Here is a 25,675-nt window from a genome sequence, read left to right as displayed (position 1 = left end):
TGAAACCTAGTCTTAAGTCACGGAATCTAAGTTGGGCAAAAAAAAATGGGGACTTGAGACTCGGGTAAGGTGAGGGGTTTGACTTTGTAAATTAACAAAATATTAAACCCTTAAAATGTGAAAATAAAAAGTAGTAATTTTTTTGTGTCGAGGTTTATCCAGGCCAGCTTGCACGCACCTCTATTACATCCTCAGAGGAAGCTTGCTTTGTTGTCCGCAAAGGTCGAACCCATAACCTCTCCACAGAGAAGTATGAATCTTACCACTCTACTAACGTTGCATTGACATAAAAATAATATTCACAAGTAAACTTGCGTCATTTGATTATGGACCATTCGATTTTTTTTATATTACCTGGCATAATCTAGGCAGATGGCTGCTTGATCCACATCTCTTCCAACCATAAATTGTTACTGGAGCAATTTTAGCTATCTTGATTCTTGACTTTAAATCTAGTTACTTAAATTAAGTGTTGAGCGTAACAACGAAATTGTGCAGTGGCCCACAGAAGGGCGCTTCAGTAATTAAGCCTGTGAGTCCCATGACAATTCCTGTTTATCATGGGGTTTATAATTTATAGTGATTCTGCAACTCTTTTCTCCTCCCTGTTTCAGTAAAATTTCGCTTTAGACGCGCACCTAAACCTGCAAAGCTTCTCTAATAAAGGATAAGGTGAGGGAAGAGAGAGAGAGAGAGAGAGAGAGAGAGAGAGGGCTATAAGAACTTCCGCAGTAAATTCTTGAGAGGAACTAATTAAAAACGCACCGACCCTTCCTGCAAAAGCAAAAACGACCCACATGACTCTGTTTCTCTCTTTCTCAACCGTTTCTGGCCACTCCAAAGGAAAATGTATAAGAAATTAGTTCCATCTGTGAAGTGAAATTAATTTTTTTAGAATTGGAAGACCTAACATTTATTGATCTCTCTGCCAATTTCCTGGCCTCTTAGGAATAGGGACCATCCTTATTCCTTCCTACCTCCATAAATAGAAGATTGAGTTGTTCACATTTCTCCTCACACTGTCCCTCCCCTGTTCCTCTCTCAGAACCAGAAACTCTCTTCACTTTCGTCCTCTCTGGGTTCATCAGAAATTTTAGCTGGTAAACCACACAGGGCAGGGCAACAACGCCATTGTCTCTAAACGTTCTGCCGTCTTTGGAGGAGAGTCTTGTAGAGAACATTTGGTTTTGTCTGGAGAGCTATAAATAAAAGTTCCCCATTTTGTTGCAACCCAGATCTGTCTTCCCATTTTTCTCTTTAATTACCCCGCAGATCAGGTTCTGCATTTTGAATTTTGCTCTTTTCCACTTAGAATTATGAAACTCATTTCCATGGTTCCTCTGCTTCTGCAAGTACTACTAGTTTGTCTTCCTTGTACACTTGCTGGGCACGACTATGGTCAAGCTCTGAGTAAAAGCATTCTCTTCTTTGAAGCCCAGAGGTCAGGGTACCTTCCAAGGAACCAGAGAGTTACTTGGAGAGGAGACTCTGGTCTGCATGACGGAAAGGCTAATGGAGTAAGTTCTTGTTTTTTTCACAGGAACTGAATCAGCTCTATGCATTTGTCTGTAAATGCATTTGGGGGTATTCTTTTTGCCATAGCTTTAATGTTTCCTTCGTCGTTCGTTGCTGATTTTGGTTTGTATTTCAGGCAGATCTGGTGGGAGGTTACTATGATGCAGGAGACAACGTTAAATTTGGGCTTCCCATGGCCTTCACCATAACAATGATGTCTTGGAGCATAGTTGAGTACAGGAAGCAAATGGCTGCCAATGGAGAGCTCGGCCATGCCATGGAAGCTGTCAAGTGGGGAACTGACTACCTCATTAAAGCTCACCCAGAACCCAATGTCTTGTTCGGAGAGGTGGGTTCTTGTGATTCTTTCTGTATCAATTTCCAATTCCTCTGTTTTTACCCATTTCAGCTTGGTTCAAGCATTTAACTGAAATTGGAAGGTAGAAACACTGTTCAGTGAAATCTGGGACATGGGTTGATGTTGATGGTGACCGTTGTATATTAATGGAGAATGTCGATGAGATTTATTAACAACTTCAGTGACAAACAGGTGGGAGATGGGAACAGTGACCATTACTGCTGGCAAAGGCCGGAGGATATGACGACGGATCGGCGAGCATACAAGATCGACGTGAACAATCCAGGATCTGACCTCGCCGGAGAAACTGCAGCGGCAATGGCTGCCGCTTCCATCGTCTTCCGCCATTCTAATCCCTCTTACTCCAATGAGCTTCTTACCCATGCTAAGCAGGTAACCCTACCCCTATTCACTCTCTAGCTTTCATTTTTTTTGGGTTGTTCGTTACAAATTTAAAGACTGGCGCAGGTTAGCACAGGCTAGCGTGCGTTATGATTGGGAAATGGGTTTCGCGATTCGATCTGTTACGAATTCAGTTTCGGATTCTGATTGATTGGGCTGTTCTTTTTTTTTTTTTTTTGTATAAGATTAATTGGGCTGTTCATTTATTACTAATTTCTAACTCTTTCCAAGGATATGTGTAATTAATGTCCGTGAGGCGTGAGCATCTCCGAAGGAGAAGTCTCGTGTTATGCCGGGACCAGTTCCGGTTCTCACGGATCGGTCGCGGATCTTAACGGTCCAAGTCCGGTACCTAAATAAAGGCGTGAATGAAGTGACCGTACTGTCGGTAGAGATTTTATAAGGATGACACGTGGAAAATCTTCCTTTGAGTGAACCCTGTCCTCCCCTTTGAAATCTAAATTTTATCTTCATGTTTTATTCTATTTTACACCCCCAGATTAAACATGGTCATTATTTTATTTACCTAACCCCAAGGCTGCGTTTGTTTGCTGGAATAAAGGTGGGATGGAAAAAAATGCAGTGGAGTCCAGTAAAAACACTTTTTGAAAAATGTGTAAATTTTTTACTTTCATTTGTGGGTCCCACTATGTATTTGTGGTTGGAAAGCCTGTCTTTGTGCTCCTCCAACGAGGAGTTGATCCCGATTCGAATTTTAGAGTCAGAAGAACCTCACACCTGTGGAGGAAGGGGTTTAATTCTGATAGGATGAATTTGAAGTGGGACTCCACTCAAGTTTATGTCCTTAGGACACTTTTTGCATAGACAGAGAGGTATGTGCTTTGATGACACTTTTTTTTTCCCACCCCATAACTGCAACAAGACGCAGCCCAAATGGATTTTAGAGTCGGAGGATCACCTCAAATTTATTTTTTGAGAGCTCTCATTTTTTCACCACATATTAGAAATGGCTTAGTTTTGAAAAGATAATCTGAAGTGGGACTCCATTCAAGACATCATCAAACTGTGTGAATCTTTCAACTCCTGTGTTGTTAATTATGTTTCACAAATAAAATTTATTTGGAGTTTTCACTTCTAATTTATTTTTTCCTTAAGCTAAGGTGGCACTTTTGATTGAGCTCTTAACTCTTGTGGATGAATACCAATATGTGGCTTCTATGTATATATTAAGCGAACACAAAGCTCTATCATATGAATAGAGGATTTATGCTACAAATTCCCAAGGGAGGGAAACTTCACGGTAGAGTGGACTTTCAAATTTTACAAAATTACCCTTCAACTTTTATTTTTGAATAAGGTTTGTCCCGCTAAGACTAATTCACACTTCGGTATTATGGTCCTTTTCTTATCAATCAGCGTAATATATATGTGTGTAAATTTGAAAAAAATGCAGCTTTTCGAATTTGCGGACAAGTACAGGGGCAAATACGACAGCAGCATTCTTGTGGCGCAGAAATACTATAGATCATACAGTGGCTACGCCGTATGTATTCAATTCTTTTTTGTTTTCCCCTTTTACCCTTCATCATTTGTTAGAAATTACTTAGATCTGAAATTGCCTGATGGTGATGGTGTAGGATGAGCTGCTATGGTCTGCCGCCTGGTTGTATCAAGCAACCAACGAAGAGTATTACCTGGACTACCTAGGTCGAAACGGTGACTCACTGGGTGGAACCGGTTGGTCTATGACCGAGTTTGGTTGGGATGTCAAGTACGCTGGCGTTCAAGTTCTGGTTTCCAAGGTATCTTCGTCTTCCTCTATAAATCATCAATCCCCATTATTCGATTTGCAGAACCCAGATGGGATTGATAAACGATCTTTCTGTTCTTGTCGAAATGTGGAAATTTGCAGTTCTTAATGGAAGGGAAGGGACGCAAATATGCATCGGTGTTCCAGAAATACCAACAGAAAGCAGAGTATTTCATGTGTGCTTGCCTTGGAAAGGGAAGCCGTAATGTGCAGAGGACACCAGGAGGTCTTCTCTTCCGGCAACGGTGGAATAATATGCAATTCGTGACCAGTTCTGCTTTCCTCCTCACTGTTTACTCCGATTACATCACCACCGCCCGTAAGACAATTTCCTGCTCTGCCGGCTCTGCTTCCTCTTCCGACCTTCTCAACTTCGCCAAGTCTCAGGTACACTCCATTAATGTCTGACCAGATATCATCGTCATTCATTCAAGATTCTTTTCTTCGTTAATTTCTTGACCCACTTCGTTAAATTAATGGAACTGGAACTGGAACTGGAACTGCAGGTGGATTACATACTTGGAGACAATCCAAGAGCCACAAGCTACATGGTGGGCTACGGAAGCACCTACCCACAACAAGTCCACCACAGAGCATCTTCGATCGTCTCCATTAAGGTTAACCCAACCTTTGTTAGCTGCCGTGGAGGCTATGGCACTTGGTTTAGCCGCAAGGCCAGTGATCCCAATCTCTTAACTGGTGCCATCGTCGGTGGCCCTGATGCCTATGACAACTTTGCCGATCACAGAGACAATTACGAGCAGACAGAGCCAGCTACGTACAACAATGCTCCCCTTTTTGGTGTCTTGGCCCGACTCAGTTCTGCCCATGGCCACTATAATCAGCAACTGCCTGGTAATTTTGACATCTTTCATTCTTGTGTTTTCTTGATCAAGTTCTTACAATCTCAAGTGGTTTGATAATTAATGGATGTGTTTCTACAATTCACAGCGGCTTCTCCTGCCAGGACTGCTGTCACTAAACCAAATGTAGTTGCTCCAGTAACAATCGAGCAGAAGGTAACAGCTTCATGGACTTCAAAGGGAAAAACCTATTACAGATACTCGACAGTAGTGACCAACGCGTCAGGGAAGACGGTGAAGGATCTCAAGCTTTCCATATCCAAGCTTTATGGTCCTCTTTGGGGTCTTTCAAAGTCTGAGGAAAGTTATGGATTTCCCTCTTGGCTGAAGTCCCTAGCTGCTGGGAAGAACCTCGAATTCGTTTACATCCACTCAGCTTCTCCAGCTGATGTATCGGTCTCAGGTTACACATTACAGTAGAGAAAGAAAAGAAAAAGAAACTCAGAATAGAGTGAGAGAGAGAAAAAATCGAGAAAAAGAGTGATTTGCTTTTGGTTTTAATCTGGTTATAGACTAAGAAATTGTGCAGGTACAGATATAGAGAAGCCAGTGTCCATATAGGGTGTTATTGTCCTTCTCTCTTCTCTGTTTACAGATTTTGAATCCTCCTTTTGATGTGGGGTTTCGGCTGAAGATTATGTCTTCAATAAGAATTGAGGGCCAGAGGGGAGAAAGGAGTGAAGAGACAGAAAAAGGAGTGCTCATCCTCTTTCTCCTCCACCTCAAAAGTCACAGAGAGAGAGAGAGAGTCTTTGTTTCTTTGTATTTAAAACAACTTCATGGGTTTTTGTTTTTGTGAACTGGTTGTAAGCTTTACAACTTTCTATTTTAGAATAGAGTTTGTGCAATGAAACTTTCTTTCAATCTTTGTCTCTCCTGCCCAGTTCCCAGAGTGCATACCTCAGCAAGGAATTTGGAAGGAGACATTCAGTTGTGTCTAGCATCTTTCAAGATTATCATGCCAGTGCTGCATAATTCTCTAATCCTAATCAAAATGCAATGAAGATATAATCGGTAGACCTGTTAAAGAATCTTTGATTTCTGCACCTGTAAACTCATTCATGAGGAAGCTTCCGATGAATCTTAATCTCTCCTTTCTCCTTTGTTCCACAAACACAAACAGGTGGTGATTTATAGTAATCTAGTTTGTGTTGGGTATTCATTTTTGGACTGTATTGTATGCAAAGTTTAAGATCTTGTGTCGATTACCAAGATTTCATTGAAATTTCGCTGAAACATGGTTACAATGATGTACACAGTATAATGTCATGGTGGGTTTTAGGTGATTTTTATGTTTAAATTTTATTGTACAGCCTAAATTGAGGCTAAATGGCTAATAAATACAACAGCAATGCTATTTTTTACTAAAACCACAAACTGGTCATTTTGACCTATACATACCCGACAGAATGTAGATAAAATTGGATAGGGCAGAGCCTCCTCCCCTCTAAATCTTAATGCTGGCCTTCCCCATCGTCAAACTCCCTCTCCGCTAGTGGATGGTGGGAACCTGATGGTGTGCTGAATATCGAAGTCTCTCACTAGAGTTGCTACCTTGTGGGTCATTTTATAGGCTCATGCCCTCCATGCCCCATAGTGAAATCCTCCCTACTAAAGCAATGGCAGCAAACTTCAGGGTCTGTGGAGACATTTCTCATGGACCACTGCTTCTTTCTCCTTGATTCTCCCATGAAAATTATAAGTGCAGAGTTCTTGAAGGTGCTCCCTGGTCGGTTGGAATTCGGCCTCTCTTCCTCCGGTAATGGCACTGAGAGGACTCCTCTTTACTCCCCCCTTTGGATTTCCCTCCTTGGGCTGCCCCCTCCATTGTTGATGATGTTTAGATGGCTTTAATATATATAGTGGGGCTCAACGATTGGGGTTCCCCTCCCTCAATTTTGATGTCACTACCATGAAATGAGAAAGACTCTCATATGCCTGAATTTGTGTGGAAGTTTCTGCAAACACCCCATTGCTGTCAAAAATAACTGCCACCGAAAAATCCAGCTTCTCCTTCTCGCATGAAGTCCACTGTCTGCCTGTCTGGTCAACCTCCCTCTGTGAACTATTGTCGACTCCCCTAATTCCCTTTTAATGTCCCAAGTGCCGTCGTCACCCTAAAAACTCGACCTTTGATGCTAATCCCTCCCCCCTAAGTCCTCATCCTCTGCTCCACTGATGTTGCTCCTCAGCCTGCTACCGTTGCAGCTTTGGTCTCCACAACTTCTACAGATCTTGCAGTCACTGCACCCCCCCCTGCTGCCATTGCTTGCACTCTGACCAAGTCTTCCCTCTGCTACCGTTGCAGTTTTGGAACCCACAACCCGTGCCCTTCCCAAGTCTTTTTTCTTGCCCAGGATGGACGACCCCTTTCAAACCCTCCCATCCCTTCCCCCTCCCCTCATGTGTTTTCACAACCTAACTCCTCTATGGGCATTGCTTCTTGTAACTCTAACCTTGAGGATTCTTCCTCTTCTAAAACGGTTTTAGTAAAAACCCCTCTCCTCTTCGAGATTGTTGGAGAAGTAGCAAGTCTATTAAAGGGCATCACCATCTAGAAAAATATTTATCGTGAAGCTCCATTCTTCAAAAAAGAAGAAAAGACTAGATAACGCTAGTCTCTTTCCTTGTATTTGCCTTCGACTTGGGCCTTGGTTTTTCATTATTGTTGTCCTTTGTGTTCCTTTCTTTGGAATCGTTCGGCCTTATGGAGCTTAGCAGTGGTTCTGAATTCTGATATACTCTACTCCCTCCCATTTTCTCCCTTTTGGTTAATGAATTTTTCTCCCATTTTCCCCCTTTTAGTTAATTAATGAATTTTTTCTTTCATCTACATACCATCCAAAAGCTCAAATTACTGCACAACCACCCCTGTAAATATCCGATCTGTCGACCCCATCACTATGTTTTCAATAAAAGTAAGCCATATACAGGTTATAGTTTTCTGAGTTGCTTGTCCTTCAATCATGTACTTGTCCAGATTACCAGCTCCGCATACTTTCCCTCCATGAATTTACCAAAAAAGAAAGAAAGAATTCTGGGTATTTGGCTTTATAGCCTTAAATTCCATTGTAATCAAACAAACTTGATTACGCTTGAAACTAAGGGAAAAAACCCATGCAAACACATAAAAAGACATAGGAAAGTTGTAAGATCTCTTATAGGTTTATATTGGCAGCCCTACTAGCAGACCTGCATTTCTATCTACTGTAAAGATAAATGCAAAATGATTGCAAAATGATTTGCCAATCATTTGGGCTATGACACGCAGATTCCCTGTACAGAGCTTTGGGATTCACGAAGAACACTCACTTCCCTCCTGACGAATGATGGCAAGGCAAAGGCAGCTGAATGGATCTGTCAAATTAGTCATGAGCAAGGCTACTTAGTTTTCCACAGACAATAATAATAAAAGAAAAACAAAAAACAGGGATACATACTGGAATGCATGCGTGGGTGAGACAAAAGAGCCAAGCTAACACAAACTTATAAAGGAATACATCCAACCGTGACCAAAACCACTGGTGATGAGCTTATTATATACCAGGAAAATCAAAAAGAGTAACCGTGAGATAGAAATCACTCCAATCAAGGCAGGGCATAGGAATTCCACCAAGCCAATGGCCATGCATGCTTTGTTGCAGGACAGCTAACAGAAGCCTCATGTCAGCAGCAAATAAAGATTTGCGAGATGGGACTTCTGTATTTGCAACTTCCAAGCAATTTCTTATGATTTGGATAAATGCTATGTTGGGTCAATCTATTAGGAATACTATTACATATCATCCTATTGTCGATCAAAACATGCAAAAGAAAAGACCAAAAACTCTGAAAAAGATATCCTCCTATCTGCCATAATTCAGCTTTGAAAATGAACTGGGCCTTACTTTATGTTGAATAAATCTTAAGGTTGGCTCATTAGGTGAAAGGTCACAACCCATCAAATACAGGCCCACATGGTATAACCCATGCACATGTATATTGGGTTAAGATAGGCACATCATTAGAAGATTCTATTGTAAAAAAGACTAGATATTTCCAAGAAATATGTAGGACCCTCTTAAATATCTAGATCCTCATAAAAATCTAGAATGTTAGTCTTAAAAACATCAAAGGTCTAAAAAAACATCTTCTGGCTAGAAAGTTCTCTACCAAAGGAGGGAGGTAAGGACAAGACACCAAGCAAGGTTTCTTAACCTTGTAAAAGAGTTTTAGTGCCAATACAAGTTTCATTCTTCCAAACTCTCTTGCAATCTTCACATCCTCTCTTACCAAGTCTCTTAGAAGCATTATAGGCTGACTTAGTACAAGTGGAGTACTAAGTACTTCCACGGTCGGTATAATAGAAGACTAGAACTGTGACATATGGTCTTAACTGGTTATGGGCCTCCCATATGAGGCTAGAATAGGGATACAAAGATTCAGTATGAAATTAGGCAATCTGGTTTTGTTTTTGTGTTTTAGAGGTTGAACCAGGTTAGTTCAGGTTCAATTCAAGTTGATTTTCATAATATCACATCACTTAAAAGTAGAATATCATTGGGTGCTCACACCGTGCAAACAGCAACGAGGTCGTACTAGGTTCTACTTTGGTTTTTCTTTTCCTCTTTAAATTAGGACTTCTAAGCAAGGATAAAACCCCCATCCTCGGAAGAATAGATTGGACTAGTTAAATCAAATTGCTTAGAGAACTGCTGCTATCTTCCCTCCTGTGTCCAGTGTATGAAATCTCGGCAGAAGCTTGATGAGCAATTTCCAAGTTGCATGTCCTCCTCAAGTTCAATATCCAAGCTGCTGATTGGAGTTCGGTGAGTAAAATCCAGACCACAGTCCATATACACAATGGAATTCACCCAAACTTGGGCCTAAGCCAATACATCATTAACCCCTAATCCAGAGAAATGTTTACAACCTATATCATCATCAAGAAGCAATAAAAAGTAATACCATTGTGAAGATTCCAAATCCCTAACTTTTTCAAGGAACCTATTTCCACCCACTGAAATGTTTCAGACTTGAAAAAATATGCTGTAATCCATTGTATACATTCTCACATTAATCTGGATTTCATTTCTCACTCCCAAAGCCTAATTGAGATAACCCCATCTCAAAACCCTATCTCATCCTTGTAAATAACCTAAACCATCCCAACTCCTAGTGATGAACATCTTTTGACCCATCCTAACCCACTTGAAATTTTAAATCCTTCATCATCACTGATCAAAATCAAAAGCCTAAAAAAACTTGTGTGAAACCCTAACACACACAAATTGATTTTGGGCTGGGATACCTCTTGATGTAACCAAGGAGGACGGGATCCATGAAATTTCAAAATTTCCTTATTTTGGGTGACTCTCCAGGGTTTTGGGTAATTTCGGTAAGCCATGGGAGCTTCCAAAGGAGTTAGACTTTGGTATAAAGGATCCAGGAATATAGGGGAAGGGTCTAAAATTCCTATGGGATGAGGCAGGAAATGACTGGGAACTTCTCCAAGACTCTTTTCTTGTTCATTTTCTTTTCTTTCTTTTGATTCATCTAATCACTCTTGCTTCTTCTTTTATTTATTTATTTTTTCTCCCCTTTTTTTCTGCATTCTTTCTTTCTTTGCCTTTTCTGCCAGAAACAGGGGACCGAGAGAGAGAAGGAATTTAGAGGGCACCATGGGGCTTTAGGGAATAAACTCCAGAGGAGTCACAGAGGGCTGGGGATGTATTTCCTATCTTGAAAAGAGAGGAAAAAGGGTTGTAGAAGGGTCGTGAAGACCAGGGGTTGGCGTTTCTGGGTTGCACAGGAGCAGGGGAAGAAAAGGCAGGCCTGCGATTTTTTTTTTTGGGGTGTGTTTTTTTTTTTTTTTTGGGGGGGGGGGGGGGAGAGGAGGGGGTTGGAAATAAGCTGGACTTACCTGGAAACTCTTGATCTGAATTCTGCAGATTGAAGTAGAGATCCCTTGCTGAAGTCGATGCTTGAAGGCTGGAATTTAGAACTGAATTTCGTAAAACCAGAATGCAATAATTTAGACAACCGTAGGGTCCCCCTCACCTCCTTGGCAGTAAACTCTAAAAATTTCATAATTCATTCTAAACTGAAAAATTCTGTGGGAGGCTTGAGAATTTATAGCCTTTACAATCTTTGAAACAAAGGCAAACTCTACTTCTAACTGACTTATGTTCCTCATCTAACTACAAACCTTACCCAACTAACTCTCTCCAGATAAGAAACCAACTAAAACACTATAATTGGGACTCCAAAATCAGATTAGAATCCCACTCTGAAACAACCAAAATAATAAATAAATAAACAAATAAAAAACCAAGGACAAATTCTGATCAAAAGCAAATCCCTAAAAGATAGGGGACCCCTTTTTGAGTCTTATTATATCCACAACCTAACTAATGGAACCCAACTCAACCACAACTCAAATAAGAACTAAAAAAGGACTGGAACTCTTCTAAAATTCTGGAATTTAGATTCCAGTAGTAAACTAGGGTCCAAAATACCCTTAGAATAGGGTTCGGCCAGCATGCTTGGGTGGGCCTTGAGGCCCACTTTATGGCTCGGCCAGGGATGGTCTCTGTGTTCACATCACCCCTCATAAACAGCCCAATTTAAGCTGGTTTTGTTTAAAGATCCTGTATCTAGCCACTAGCTGATCCCCTTAAGTCAACACTACATCATTTCTAATCCCAGTTATTATATTTGTTTTCTTCTCCAAAGTCGGACTGCCAAGCTAGACTTTATAGGAAATGTCAATTTTGGTTGCAAGCTAGTTGGTGGCAAACACCTTCTATTGTGGGCTCAACCATCATGTCTATATAAACATAATTCCCTTGGAGGCTTCTACCCAGTTTAATGGATGAAGTTATATTCATGTTTTGCAGTGCATTGTTCTGAGTGAGGCTAAGAAGGGTGAGAAGCCCAGGCTGAGATAACCAAGCCCCTTCTTTCTATCCATCTTCTACATTTTATTTTTCCAATCAATCTGTGTCTTCTCTTGATCAACTGCAACTTGGGTAAGTCCTAGTACTTCGTCTTACGGTACTATAGTTCTCACTTGAACTGGTTTCCACATCACACTCAGGATAGATTCCCACATTGATGTTAGTAGTATTGACAGCATCAACCAGGTCTCTTACCACATTGTTATGGCCACTCTCTCATGGAATACTAGTTATAGAGTATTTTGTCTACTATGATGGCAGCTGTCAGGATCACAGGGGAGACTCCAGTCGTCGAGGTGATGCCCATTGATGGGACTAAGCCTTTTGGGGTTAAATTGAGATGGACTCTCATTACCATTCCCCCATTCGGTGAAAGTGTTCATTCAAGGTGAAAATACACAATTAGTTCTCGCTGTCAATGCTGCTTTTCAGTTAGGTAGATGTTGGGATTAAGAGGATAGGCAATGGTGGTGGTGGTTTTCTCAACTCTCATATAGAACTCATGAATTTGAACACCTAAATAGATACAGCCACAAACAAAGCTAACCAAAGTTGGGAAGAAAGGGCCGTGCACAAGACTGGACATAGGAAAAGATGAGGAAGAAAAGAAAGAGATAACTGGGTGGGTCTCATTGGCTGTGAAATTGGAGGGATAATGTTCATTTGATGAGGAGTAGTTTTGTCTTTTTAACAAGTTTAACTCTCGCTTACATCATCATTTAACTGTGATCCACTAATGGCAGGGATATAATTTCTCCCAATAGGGGGTCTGATAGATAACTTGAGTAACACAGGGGTGGCATTAAATTTTGTGGGTAACTCGGGGAATTTACGGTTTTGGGAAAGAAGGGTAGGGCCAAATGGGTTGGGAGGTGAATTAGAGAGGTGCAATGGAAAGGGGAAGAAGAACGAGCGCTGGGGGTGTTTGCTTACCAGTTTAGGAGGCTGATGAAGTGATGAAAGAATGCCAAAAACAAAGCTGCCGCAGGAATTCCTGCACTTCAGAAACCTGATCCTTGCTTTCTTGCTGCAACTCCTATTCAACAATTTTATTAACCAAAAACTAATTTGTATATATTGTAGTCTTTATCAGAGAACTAACAGTACTCAACTTTGTATCATAATTAAAAAAGGACAATAGAACTTCTATCTAAAATAGAACAGCTACTTAACATAAACTAACTCAAATAACAAACGCAGAACAGAATTAGACTCCTAATAAAATCCTAACTTCAAGTTTTTAATAGACCTAGTTGGACTCAACTTGGACTGCCCATATACAACCCCAGAACAGAATTAGACTCCTAATAAAATCCAGACTTTAATCAGACCTAGTTGGACTCAACTTGGACTGCCCATATGACAAAAAAAAAGCCCCTGCTATCAAAACACACTGCTTGGCAGTGCCATGGGCTGCTGGGCAGCAACGCCAGGCTGCTGGTCCTGCATCAAGAGGGTTAAGCAAAATCACTTCCATTGAATGCAAAAAGATTTTTGGGTCCCACTATGAGGTGATGACTTTGGTTTGTCTTATCTAAGTTTTTGATGATGGAAGGTACAGGTAGGCAAGCAGATAGACTAATCTTAATTGCAACAAACATCCCCAACAAGTAGTGAGATTTTAATGTGTTCAAAAAGAAGAATGAAACCTTGATTAGCAATACTGATCTCTTAACAGAATAAAAACATAAACCCATTATATCCCTGACATTTTCATTCAAGCAGGTTGAAATATAGCTAGCAAAGCACAGAAACTCTCATATCACTAGCCTTAAATTCAAGTAGGTTGAAGTATAAATATAAAACGCCCTAGACAAAGCCTCTCACATATATCTCCAAAAGGTTTAGCACATAATACCAACTATATATTCAGAGAAATAAAGATTTCACCTCTGAGTTATAGAACCTGAGTTCCCTCCTGAACTTAAGAGCCCCTTCTACTTTCTCAATGGGATTAATAGGATTCAAAAAATCAACAGGGGGTCCATCTGTTGAGCATACCAGAAATCCAATCACACCACTGCAAATAACAGAAGAACCATTAAGAAATGAGACATAATTGCATGGTATGTAATTAAAATGCAATAATAACATGTACATGTATCCTAACTGCTGCTTATATACTTTTGACCAAAATACCCAGCCTCCTAGTGATAAAGCCTTGGATTGAGGAATTGATGCATTATCAGAGCCCTTCCAAACCAAGACCAAGTGGAGGGCCAAGAAGCCACCTAGGGTTGCTCTCTTGCCACTAGGGTTGCTGCGTAACTGCTTATTTTCAGTTTTAATTGCTCAGTTTCAATGTCAATTGCTTTCTTTGATTCTACTCAATAGGTCAGGAGTAGTAAATTCTGCCCACGTGAGGGGGCATATTTGGTGTGTAATTTTCTATTCTTAGAAGCTTGTCTTTAACTAGGAGTTCTAAACTATAAGATCTGGTAGTTGTCGAGTTCGAGTAATATTGGGCTAAGAATAGAACTCCAAGTAGGAAGCCCAACCCCTAGCATGTATAAATAAATCCCTCCACTCGATAGTGAGAGGCAGTTCTGATTATTGAGTAATATAATAAAGCTCCCAAAAGCACTGTACCTGTGAATAGTATCAGATCAGCCAATTAGTTTGAGGATTCAAGTAGTAGCAGGTCTGATACTGTCAAATTGTTTGAAGAATCAACCCTAGGTGAAATCCAGCTCAGATCCTTAATAGTGGCTGTAGGAGACAGACTTTGACCTCCATCAAAAGCAGAATTCCAGCTTCAGCTAGGCTCCAATCAAGGTCCTAACCAGGTACCATTGGAAGCCCTCGTCAATCCCCTTCCCCTATCACATTTTTTTTCCTATTTTTCACGAACTTTCTTGAGTTTCTGGAGTTCCTAAGACACCCAAAATTCAAGGTCATGTCTACGCCAATCCAACCATTAGATTTGTCTCAAAGTTTAGGTGCATCATCCCCCACAACGCAGTGACCGTTGATCAGAATTTCAGCCCTAACAGACAACCAAACCCTAGATCTGTACATCCTTGTTATTATCACCCTATTTCCCTCCAAAATCAAGAAACCCAATTTCTTCCAATACACCCATACAAAATCATTGACACTTGTAAGATATTATTCTAAGGAACAAAACATAAATTCTTTTCAAGTTTTATCCCATTCCCCCAAGTTTTCACCCCATCTCAGTTCTACCCCAAGGGCAGTAAATGCCTTACAGGGCTTCATGACAACATGTCATTTATGTTCAGACCTCTGGTAGCAGTTGTTAAACATTAGAACTAATTTTTTATAGGAAAATATTTACTGCATTAGCAGAGTCCATCATTACCTTGGATACGTAGGAACACTAGCCCAAGCATAACGAACAGAACCCTTGAATGTTTCACGGCAAATAGAAAGCATATCTTGAATAAGGTGTGTGTGGAGCCACATGCTTTCCGCCATGCTACAAAGAACACCACCAGGTCTTAATGCCCTTGCAGCTGTCTCAAAAAAAGGCCTTTCAACAAGTTCTTGAGCAGGACCTGTGAAAACACTCCACCCCAACCCAAAAGGGAGAAAAAGAAAAATGAAAAGTGAGGAGATGCTTCTTTCAGTCTCAGATTATTTAAATATTGAAACATGCATTATGAATCAATCTCTCACAGTTACACAAAAATAACATAATGTTTTTTACGAGCCAATTTTCCAGTAACAAATAGCCTTGTTTTGGAACCACTCAGCATTAAAGCAGCCAATGACTTGAGCAAAAGGAAACATTATCACAGAGTGATGGTCACTGAAGAGCTTCCCGCAGAAGCATTTCAGATAGCTCCACCTGATCCCATCACCAATGAGAGAAACTGAAAATAACAGAAATACAAGTTCATGGGTTTCTAGCTAAAAAAGATTGTTGTTTACATTACATAGTTGCTGTTGTTTCTCGTTCAGTTATCATTTTTAAGGCATGTCTTTCCAAGGCATAATATAGTGTTAAGACTTCTCTCACATGTCCGACATAAACGTCCTAACTCCTAACATAAACAGTGCATATTCAACATGAAGTTTCATTAATGGAAACCAGCATCTTCAAACCACATGAAGAATAAGATGTCTATGTGTAAGTTGGAACAAATGCTTTTTATATGTAATTAGATAGTCACCATATAGTTCATAACATACCCACAGGATCAGATGAATCCACAATAATTGCATCATACATCCCTTCAGGTGCACGCCTTAAAAATTCTGCAGCTGTCAATATCACCCGTGTACATACCCAAAAATTCAGTGTAATACTTCAGCATAGCTTGATCCAACAAAATAAACAAAAATTCAAGGCAAAATATATGTTGGTTAAATAAAGACCAAACAACCGGACACTTACCATCACCAATATGAAGTTGGACACGAGGATCCTCAAATCCAATAGATAAATCTGGAAAAAATTTCTTAGAAACCTAGAATGGAAGAGTAACAGTTAAAACACAATTAAATATCTAGTAATAAAAGAATTGTTCATTGAAGTGACCACCTTTTTAAAATGTTTCAGAACATACTTACATCTATCACCATCTTATCTATCTCACAAATATCAATGTGCTCTACAGAGCTGTGCCGAGAAATCTCCCTGAGAACCCCACCATCACCACCACCTACAACCAGAACCTGCACTAAGCAGTTCAAGCAACACTTAGCAAAAAAACATTCTCTCCTTTTGTACTCAATAAGACATAACCCATCATTAAGTATTTGATAAAGAGTGACCAACTCAGATCAAAACCTGCTTCTCAAAAAATCACTATATAAGGTATGACTCTTTTTCCTCTATTCAGACAAAAAGAAGACGTTAAGTCACTGAATGGACCACGTCATACATTTTGGAGCATGATAAGTTGCTTCGAAAATATCTAGAAACTGATTGCACTAAAATTCACATGCTGGAAGCCCTGATAATGGGACCTGCCATCCTCCTAGCATTAATTAAGTGCTTTACGTGAATCTTTTAATAATGCGAAAAAAAGCAAAATTTATACCAGGTCAAAATATTGAACTAGCCCCAATATACCCTACAAAGATCTAAATCAGACCCCTCATTCAGCAGTAACAGTTGTTCATGAGAGAAACGATTCCTCAATTTCTTTTTTTCTTTTTTTTGAGTCGTGATGTGCTAAGTTTTGTTTCTTGCTCTACATCTAAATGTTGTGGAAAGGGAAAATAAGGGCTTTGAGGCCTCTCCATGTTCATCAACAACAACAACAACAACAGGCCTTGTCCCAACTAAATGGCGTCGGCTACATGAATTCTTGCCTTCCAATCTGCTCTGTCTAAGGCCATACTAGAGGTTGCCCCAGACCTGCAAGGAAAATGTCTGTATGAATGGTTTTAACTAGCCACACTGAAGATATAATGAATTATGTCCACAGCTCAGATGCTCATGTAAGCAGAGTACCTATGCTACACATGCTTTGAAATTTTTGGTAAAAACGCACCGAATTGAAGAAATGTTTGGGCTCCAGCTCCACAAAGAACCAAAACAAGCTTTACCATATTCTGGTGCAATGTGTCCTCCAAATGGTGAAGCAATACCTTCCTTGAATAAGAATCCTTCATTTTGAAGAATTTCAGTTCATTCCCCCACCCCAACCACACACACACACACACACACACACACACACAAAAACACAAAGGCCAATCCACAAATTCGTGGAGTTGATTTCAATTTTTCACCAAAAGACATTATTGTGTTTGTCATTTAAAATTTCAAGAAATAAGGTATGATGTGGACATAACTATTACACCTGGCCAACCACATTTACTCGGTCCCACCAAGCAGTTGCACAGGGTCCACATATGCATATTCACAGTCTAATTATCTATACCCTTCATTGGGTTACTTTGCATATGTTGATAATTACATTTAGGGCTGTTGAGCTGGAGTTTGAGAGGATTTTTCTCAGCAAAGGAAGACAACTGCTCATTGTCACATAGTCCAAGCATTGGCTCCATTGGTCCTGGGGACAGCTTAACTCTCTCCTGCAATTTTAGCCCTACCTGAACAATATGTTGTATAAATAGGGTTTCAAACTCAATGGAAAACAGCTGGAAGTTAGTACTTGTTTCTATGATAACACTTCTAGATAACGGATAAATATTTCTGTATAATTGTAACACAAAACTATTTCACACTTTAGGATTGTAGAATGCTACATAACCTTATGGTTCTTCAATCCTAACGCACATTCCTGAATCAGCTGCAGAATGTGATATATGCAGGAAAGCCAATAATAGGCAATGCAATACACTAGAAACATTGGGTGCAAAGCCAAATATCATCTTAGTGTCTTTTTTCCCCAGTGGTGATTTGAACACGTATTCAGGCTTAAATAACCAATCTCTGAAGTTTTGGGCAAAAATTCCGAAAGTGGAGAAAATTGCATTTCTGTACATCTTGGTGCGATGAACCAAAACTTGCCCCTATTTTAAAACAGCAATTCAGTACAATAAGCAGTAAGATGGATTCCCCTACCAAATTTAAAACCTCGCTTCAGACTACGGTGTAAACTAGTCAATAGAGTTCATGGAATCATGATTGAAGATAAGTTTCACTTCCATTGGCTCCAAGATACCAGGTCAAGCAAATGTAAAGCCAAAACAGGAACACGATCAACTTCTTGGAAAAGAGTTGTTCAAGACAGATGTAGAATATTGATGTCATGTTGAGGTCAATATAAATAACAACCACAAACATCAGAAAGCTCGAAAGTGTAACCATCCTCAGTAATCACTGATTAAAATTTTGCCAGAATTTGACAACTTGAAGACTTTCTTGTGGATTTGAGAGCAAGAATGCTGAAATATTCCTACGTAAAATTCTTCATAAGAAGAGAAAAAGAGGAGGAACGGAGGGAGGGGGAGGGAAGGAAGAAAAGAAAGAATGAATAGAACACAGAAAACTTTAAAGTTTTAATAAAAAGGAAATGGAAAATAAATGGAAGATAACGTGGAAGGTATCAAATAGATCATAGAATCTGATTCCCCCCCCCCCCCCACTTTTTCCTTTCTTGAATTTCGACTGGATAAATAAATTGTCTTTAGTTGAAATTATGGTTTCAGCACCTAGCAAGGGATCAAAATCCAAAACCTTAGTCATAGATGACACACACAATGTTGGAGTTACGATACCTTGTATGCTATCACATGTTTGGTGGCTCCAAGCAAAACAAGTTTGGGGACTAATGGGTATTTTGGCAAAATTCCTCAGTAGGGTTCTTGCTATCAAGGTGTAGCAAGGGTCCTGATATAAAATTTCAAAAGGTCTTTCCATTTTTTTTATTGATAGTGACCAATTCTACCCCCATCACACAAGTTCCCTCTCTGTTGGGCATCCGGATGAAAAGGTTTGTTTTTTTGGGATAATTATTGTTGCCCCTATATTGTAGCTTAGTCACTACTTTATCCCTAACGCTTCTTGAAATTACTAATCTAATCTTAGACCTTGCCTGTAATTACTGATGCCCCTCTGCCGTTAAGTTTCGTTAGTTACGTGATAATGTGGCATCTTTGATTTATCTAAAAATCTAAATGACCCTAAGGTTTTATATTACTTACACTTTATATTAAATTACATTTCAACCCTTAGTAATTAGGGAAAAAATTAACCTAATTAAAAGATCTTCTTTGCTAATCAAAATAAAGAGAGAAAAGAAAAATCTTCTTCCCTTCTCTTAACTTGCAAAAGGAAAAAAGAAAGAAAAACGTCATTCTTCCTCTTCCTCTCAACCCAAAACCTAGATTCAAAATATATAATTCCTTATCTAGTGCTACTTTTTAGTTATTGTTATTTACTTTCCAATTTGACATTATCAATTTTAATAAGTTCCTTCTTCCAATAGATTTTTATTTATCTACATTCTAATTTGACATTATCAATTTTAGGAAGTTCCTATAGATTTTTTTTTGAAATCCAAAATGATAAGTATACAAGTGTAAAATTAGTATTTCATATGTTTTTTTTTTCTTCTTTCTGAATGAGAATAATATTGTTTTTTGGTTTCTTAATGCTAGAAGGGGAAAATAGACATTAAGCATCCAACCATAACGGCCTCTTAACACCATTAGAACTAAGGGGGCAACAGTAATTTCATAAGAAGTAAGGTCCCTTTAGTTATTAAACTATAATACAAGGGGGCAACAATAATTATCTCTTTTAGGATTATTTGGGAAAATAATGTCTTTCAGATCCTCTTACTACATTATTAGAGAAATAATGTCTTTCAATTTATTTCACAAGTTAGGTATGGAGGATATGGTTTGTCAGTTGTTCTTCCTTGATTGAATTAGTTAGCTATGTTATTTGGGAAAATAATGTCTTTCAGCTTATCTTACCATGTTATTAGGGGAAATAATATCTTTCAGTTTGTTTTATAAGTTAGCTACGTAGGATATGGTTTCGCAATTGTTCTTCCTTGTTTGAATTATTTTCCTAATTAGCAAGTCTTTATCTTTAGAAGACAACAGGGGGAATTGACGCACCTTAGACTGACCCACAACCAGTTGAGTATGCAGATAAAGATGAAATGTCTCCAACTCATGGTTGTCAAGGCGATAAGGCAACACAAGAGGATAGAGGGCAATGAAAACCAAGGCAACACTAGGTCACCTTGACCCAAAAATGGGCCTACACGCCTGGGCACACACTTTCACAATCATGATCCAGCATAAGTTTTTGGTTCCCTTAGGATTTTAGAATTTAGTTATTTGGGGAAATAATGTCTTTCAGTTTATTTTGGAAGTTTGCTACATAGGATATTTGGTTTATCAATTATTTTTGGAAACTAATATTAGAATGTAAAGGCAAAAAGGGAACAAGAAGTAGATTGCAGGGAAAGCACCTGTTTCTAATCCAGATGTGGGTCTATTGGGTTATTTTGGGGCTTTCCTTGTTTCTTCACTGCCCACTCAACCTATGCTCTCTTAAGACTATCAAGATATTTTCTTCTTCTTCTTTTTTCTTTTGCTTCCTATTTTCACAGTAATAAAGTCCCATATAATGTATTAGACTCCAAGACAGCCCCCACAATTTGAATGATGAATAGAAGCTTGCTTTTACAAACCCATTATCCTCTGAGGCTGAGATAGCTACTCTATCCCCAGCCCATTTCTATTTTTCCCACGGGTTTCTGCATCCTACTCCAAGTTTATTGCATGTTAACAACAAAATCATCTATTAAGTCTATATTACAGTCCCCAACTGGTGGTAACAGAAGCAGGAAGTCAGGAACTCCAATCCTGCACAATCCAGGTCTAGAAGATTTCTCCTAGTCATGCTGCTCTGAGGTATCTCTGAAACTAACCACTAAAATTGAGAGATATCTGGGGTCACTGCAACCTGAATTGTGGCCTACAGCCGACCCAAACTTGGATCAGTTCAGCTGGCCGAATCTAGGGAGATACTCTAAGCTTCTGGTTATGAACTTTGTTCCTATATACGTTATCCTGTCGCAACTTGGACTACACCCATCAACCAAAGCTGATTTACAGAGAACTGACTCGCTACTATTACTTCCAGTCAATGGTATTATTTTCTTAAATTCTTGGCTGGTGTATCATATTTTATTTTCCGTGTCTGTTCAACAGTTTTGAGCCTGCAAGACAACTGTTTGGGTTGCTGTCGAATGCGTCTTATAGGAGGGTTATTCCATATGCATGTCAGATGTTATGGGAGGGAATAGAAAACTATGATGACCTTATGTATTTATTATTTTGGATTGAGTTTATATTGCTACAATTCTGAATCAGTATCCGTACTTGAGTTGTGCCTGGATAATGCCTATCTAGCCTTACCTCAACATGGACATTCCAAAGCAAGTAATCAGATAGAAATTCTGGTAGAAATGCACCAACATATAATCTTTCAGATGAGGTGAATCATGGGGAAAGCGACTTCCCTACTACTGGTAGCATCATTAACAAGGAACAGAAACCCTATGCCATTGGAAGTTAGTAAATTACATTTTTAGGTGATGGAATCGAACAAAGGGGAAGGTGAGCTATCATCTCCTGGTAAGCACATTCATCTTTCTCAGTCAACTGAACGATACCATCAAGCACAAGTACTTTTCCATATGTTGATGACTACAACAAAAAGTACATAACACCATTAGTAATATTGTATATGAAGCTTTTTAAAATGAAGATAAAAATAATATTCGAATTAACTTTCTGTACATTCCAAAATTAATAAAAAATAAAAATAAAATAAAACTGAGAATGTGAACCTCAAAAACCAAGATCTCTTGGTACTTTGAAGTGCCTCTATATAAGATCTTCTCTACTTTAAGAGAATGTGCCTCCCCTGCAAAAGGGATATAAAAGCATCAAATTAAAATGATCAATATACTCCAATTCCATCTGTTTCAAAACATGACCACTGTCATTTTATGGTGGAAGTAATGTTGTTTTTCTACTATCAATAACCCATTGAATCCAGCACCTTATAGCCATTTAGAACCAAAATTTACCCCAAAACTCCCAATCGTCTTTTCAAATAGATATTGGTGCGTACTACATAGTCTTATCCTGTTATGATTCTCTTAGTGAGCAAAATTAGCATAAAGAGAAAGAAATCAAAACTTTATAAGAAAGTCATTACGCTTCTCTTTTTCTTTTTCAAGCTGTAGTTACATAGAGTTCAAAATACAGGTCTCAAAATCAGGAAACTGCACACGATTTAGGTGCGCACAATAGTGTAACCATGGACAGAAAGGGAAATGATAAGAAGCGTTCAATGAAGCCACCATTCTCACTATGTAACACTAATCCTAAACATCCAGGGGAATCCTCAGGTTTACTGTACAGAGCAGAATCAAGGTAATCCTTACCAGGCCACATAGGATTGTTGTAATAAAGTAGTTTGCCAGTCCCATCTGTTATGATAAAAAAGGGGAAAAGGAAACCAGTTTATGAAAATAAAACTGCAAAGACTAATCAAGGTACAAAAAGAACTGAACTAAAACCAAATGATAAATTAGTGATCATGACCAGAGCAAGGCCCGGGTTCTGAAAACCAGCCAGAAACAACTGTGGAGTGGCATTTTGCTTCAAGCTCGGGTGCTGAAGCCGTTGCTTTCAGGCAACAAGAAGGGATAGTCCCTGCCAGACCATTATCTTTAGTCACCTTCCCATCCATAATCTTCTGGCATACCAAACCTTTTCCTGCGTCTCCCTCCATAGATTATTTTTTTCTTTACCGTCTCCAGTCTCTGAACACCAAAGAGATTAAGAAAAAAAGGGATCAACAAAAGAGATGGAAAACGTTAAAGAATAGAAATTTCTTGACGTTTCAGAAAGCAAGCAAAGGGACAGCTGAACTTGAGCTTGTCTTCCTTGTTCTAAGTTCTTAAATCGTATCATCATGGGATAAGCAAAACGCAGGATAAGAGAGTTACCCACGAAAATAAACATTAAAGCAGACAATCTACCCAAGATGGCATAGCGATGTGAAAAGGGATAACGGACCCCAGATAAGGCAATAATTCACATGATCAATGACAAGATATCGATAAAAGAACCCTTGCTTTCCAAAACCAACTCAATCACCCACTCCCAATTAAGTCCAAACTATAAACAGAAGATGAGAAGACACATAATGGTAAACAGTACAAATAACCAAAATGTTTATTAATCAATCGAAAAGAAAATGGAAAACAAGACTGGTAGATAACATCAATAACACTTATCTACAAACAGTTCTTCCGATAGAGAAAAGTTGATCGCGTGAACAAGGATTAACAATTACACCTCAATACTCCTATCGTACTCGGCTTTTAAACGAAAAAATGCGAACAGATATACAAGAATTCCTTTGAAGTCCCGAGATTGAACTGCAGGACCACAAAGCGTCGACCTATGTTTCAGGGATTAAGGATGCTATCGAAGTAACAAACGTGAGAGACATCTCCCATACATTTCCTAACGACAGTGAAGAATACTACCGATGAGAACAAGATAAAGAAAAAACCACTTCGCTTGAGAGGCTACCTGATTTTAATGGCGGAAAATATTTTTTCTCCTCGGAAGAACTGAGAGAAGCAGTAGAGGAATGCTGCCGAGCCTTTCTATTGAGAGCGCTTCTCTCTCGTCCTCGCGACTCTCTGTCTTCCCTTCAAGGCTCTCTCTGTTTCCGCGTTCGGAACTTCGAATAGAAATGCTGAAGCGGGTTGATGGTATATATATATATATATATATATATATATACACATACATACATACATACATAATAGTTCTCTGTGGTGCAATGACTAATATATCCCCGTAAACTTTACTTTTCTCTTCTGTGTCTCATTTTGCTTTGTCCGTTTGTCCTTCATGCGCTTTTCCTCAAAGAGGAAAGAGAAAAAAAATTCCCGATAATTACGTATCTCACTATTTCCTGTCTGCACGTCTCTTAAAAAGTATTTTTGTTTTTTTTGGTAATATTCTTCAAAGTTCAATAAAAATGATATTACTTCTTGCAGTTTCTTATTTCTCTAGTTACAAGGGATGAGAAAGAAAAGTACGTGAAAGGAATTATTTTTCCTTTTTAGGTCATTTGGTTGTAGATGGAATGAAAGTGAAATTAATTTTATTAATTTATTTGGTTGACTGAAAATAGAGTTAATATCAAGATACGAAGTGTCGGTACATTTCCGAATAGGTTCGGACTTTCGGTCAAAAGGACTGGTTAAGACTTAAGAGTCTATGTCCATCAGCTTTTCAGATGCTTTTATGATGAATTTAACTTTTTCGGTGAACATAATGAAGTTAAGTTGTTTAACTTAATAATAGTGAATACGTTGCCTTTATTCTTCTTTTTGTAAAATGCATCACTCTTGAATCTTGGTACGTAGCTGGCACCTGGCAGGTATATTTTTAATTGACGGTGACATTGATGATGACAAAACCATTTCCTTCTTAGTCTTTGGTGAAGACTTGAAGCGTCGTGAAAGTGTGAAGTAGAGAGAAGACGGAGAGAGCAGTGCTACATCCTGCGAGAGACACAGAGAAAACGAAGAAAGAGAGAGAGAGAGAGGTGTGCCCTACAAGAGACAGAGAACAAGGCTGGTTCGGAGTTTCCTTCATCTCTTCTAGCATCCAACAGCACTGATAGTGGCAGAATTCATAGTTTCATACTACCGGTAGAAAAAAATCTTCAATTTTTGTTGATATTTCTCTAGTTCGGCAAAAAATGTCGATTATTAAGCAATTTGTTGGCAACATTTGGTTGTTGTCGTTTCGATACTTGGTTTCATGTCGCCTTTGAGTGACATGCCGCTTTTTCACGACATTTCGGCAATATAATGTACCCTGGTTAATATTAATGTAAAAGTTTTAAATTTTGCAAATCAACATAAAGTGTCATGATTATTGTTTTTTTTTATTTTTTTAATATAAGACTCCTAGCACAACTAGTTGCATTGAAAATATCATATACCTTGTCAATAGATCTATACTTCACATACAAATGATTGTATTGCAAACATGCACATTCATGTCTATGTGCTTATTCCACAATAAAACATGAACGGACTTGTCATTTGACGTTTGTAGTGTTTTTTTTGTTTTTTTTTTTATCAAGGTTCATTTTCATTTTTTGACGTTTTCAATTTCTAGGTATCCATTTTAATTTTTTTAAATAAAAATAAAAATCACCCATAAATGCATATTATACACTAAGTCTATTATGGGTCAAAACATTCATTTCTGTATAAGTTACTAAAAATTCAAATGCAAATTTATAGTATAATAATAAAAATGCATTATTTCTATAAAATCCTTATTGTTTTTCGTTTTTTTCATTTGCAAATCCTAATGA

The 25,675-nt window shown here is 38.8% G+C and overlaps 2 protein-coding genes across 2 annotated transcripts; one reads left to right on the top strand and one right to left on the bottom strand.

Moving 5' to 3' along the window:
• The first annotated feature begins 892 nt into the window (after window positions 1–892).
• On the top strand, window positions 893–5,349 carry LOC149029749 (endoglucanase 6-like). The gene is made up of 8 exons (XM_089142085.1): window positions 893–1,517; window positions 1,652–1,864; window positions 2,066–2,266; window positions 3,690–3,779; window positions 3,874–4,038; window positions 4,149–4,433; window positions 4,553–4,901; window positions 4,998–5,349. The coding sequence occupies exons 1-8, from the start codon at window positions 1,317–1,319 to the stop codon at window positions 5,327–5,329; spliced, it is 1,836 nt and encodes a 611-aa protein (XP_088998211.1). The 5' UTR covers window positions 893–1,316; the 3' UTR covers window positions 5,330–5,349.
• A 2,333-nt stretch (window positions 5,350–7,682) lies between these two features.
• Window positions 7,683–24,017, bottom strand: SPDS3 (spermidine synthase 3). Its single transcript, XM_089142084.1, has 11 exons — window positions 23,863–24,017; window positions 22,864–23,084; window positions 22,704–22,748; window positions 22,101–22,177; window positions 21,835–21,957; window positions 16,384–16,488; window positions 16,208–16,280; window positions 16,003–16,074; window positions 15,170–15,365; window positions 13,738–13,867; window positions 7,683–8,266 (listed from the first exon to the last, which is right to left on the bottom strand). Exons 2-11 carry the CDS (start codon window positions 23,051–23,053, stop codon window positions 8,168–8,170), a joined length of 1,110 nt encoding a protein of 369 aa, XP_088998210.1. The 5' UTR covers window positions 23,054–23,084; window positions 23,863–24,017; the 3' UTR covers window positions 7,683–8,167.
• Between the last annotated feature and the right edge of the window lie 1,658 nt (window positions 24,018–25,675).

Source organism: Hakea prostrata, chromosome 1, assembly GCF_041222555.1.
Source record: "Hakea prostrata isolate BN-2017 chromosome 1, UWA_Hpros_2, whole genome shotgun sequence".
In the NCBI taxonomy this organism is placed as follows: domain Eukaryota; kingdom Viridiplantae; phylum Streptophyta; class Magnoliopsida; order Proteales; family Proteaceae; genus Hakea; species Hakea prostrata.
The sequence above is the reverse complement of the archived record's forward strand: the minus strand, read 5'-3'. Positions and strand labels throughout refer to the sequence as shown.

What these genes read in the sequence shown, in the direction of transcription:
- SPDS3 (XM_089142084.1), bottom strand. Translation starts at nt 23,053, where the DNA reads ATGGAGGGAGACGCAGGAAAAGGTTTGGTATGCCAGAAGATTATGGAT. An exon ending in TAGATAAGATGGTGATAGAT is followed by an intron (nt 16,281 to 16,383) that starts GTAAGTATGTTC and finishes CTTCCATTCTAG; the next exon opens with GTTTCTAAGAAATTTTTTCC. An exon ending in AGTGTTCCTACGTATCCAAG is followed by an intron (nt 13,868 to 15,169) that starts GTAATGATGGAC and finishes TGTTATTTGCAG; the next exon opens with TGGTGTGATTGGATTTCTGG.
- LOC149029749 (XM_089142085.1), top strand. Translation starts at nt 1,317, where the DNA reads ATGAAACTCATTTCCATGGTTCCTCTGCTTCTGCAAGTACTACTAGTT. An exon ending in TTCTTACCCATGCTAAGCAG is followed by an intron (nt 2,267 to 3,689) that starts GTAACCCTACCC and finishes AAAAAAATGCAG; the next exon opens with CTTTTCGAATTTGCGGACAA. An exon ending in TTCAAGTTCTGGTTTCCAAG is followed by an intron (nt 4,039 to 4,148) that starts GTATCTTCGTCT and finishes GGAAATTTGCAG; the next exon opens with TTCTTAATGGAAGGGAAGGG.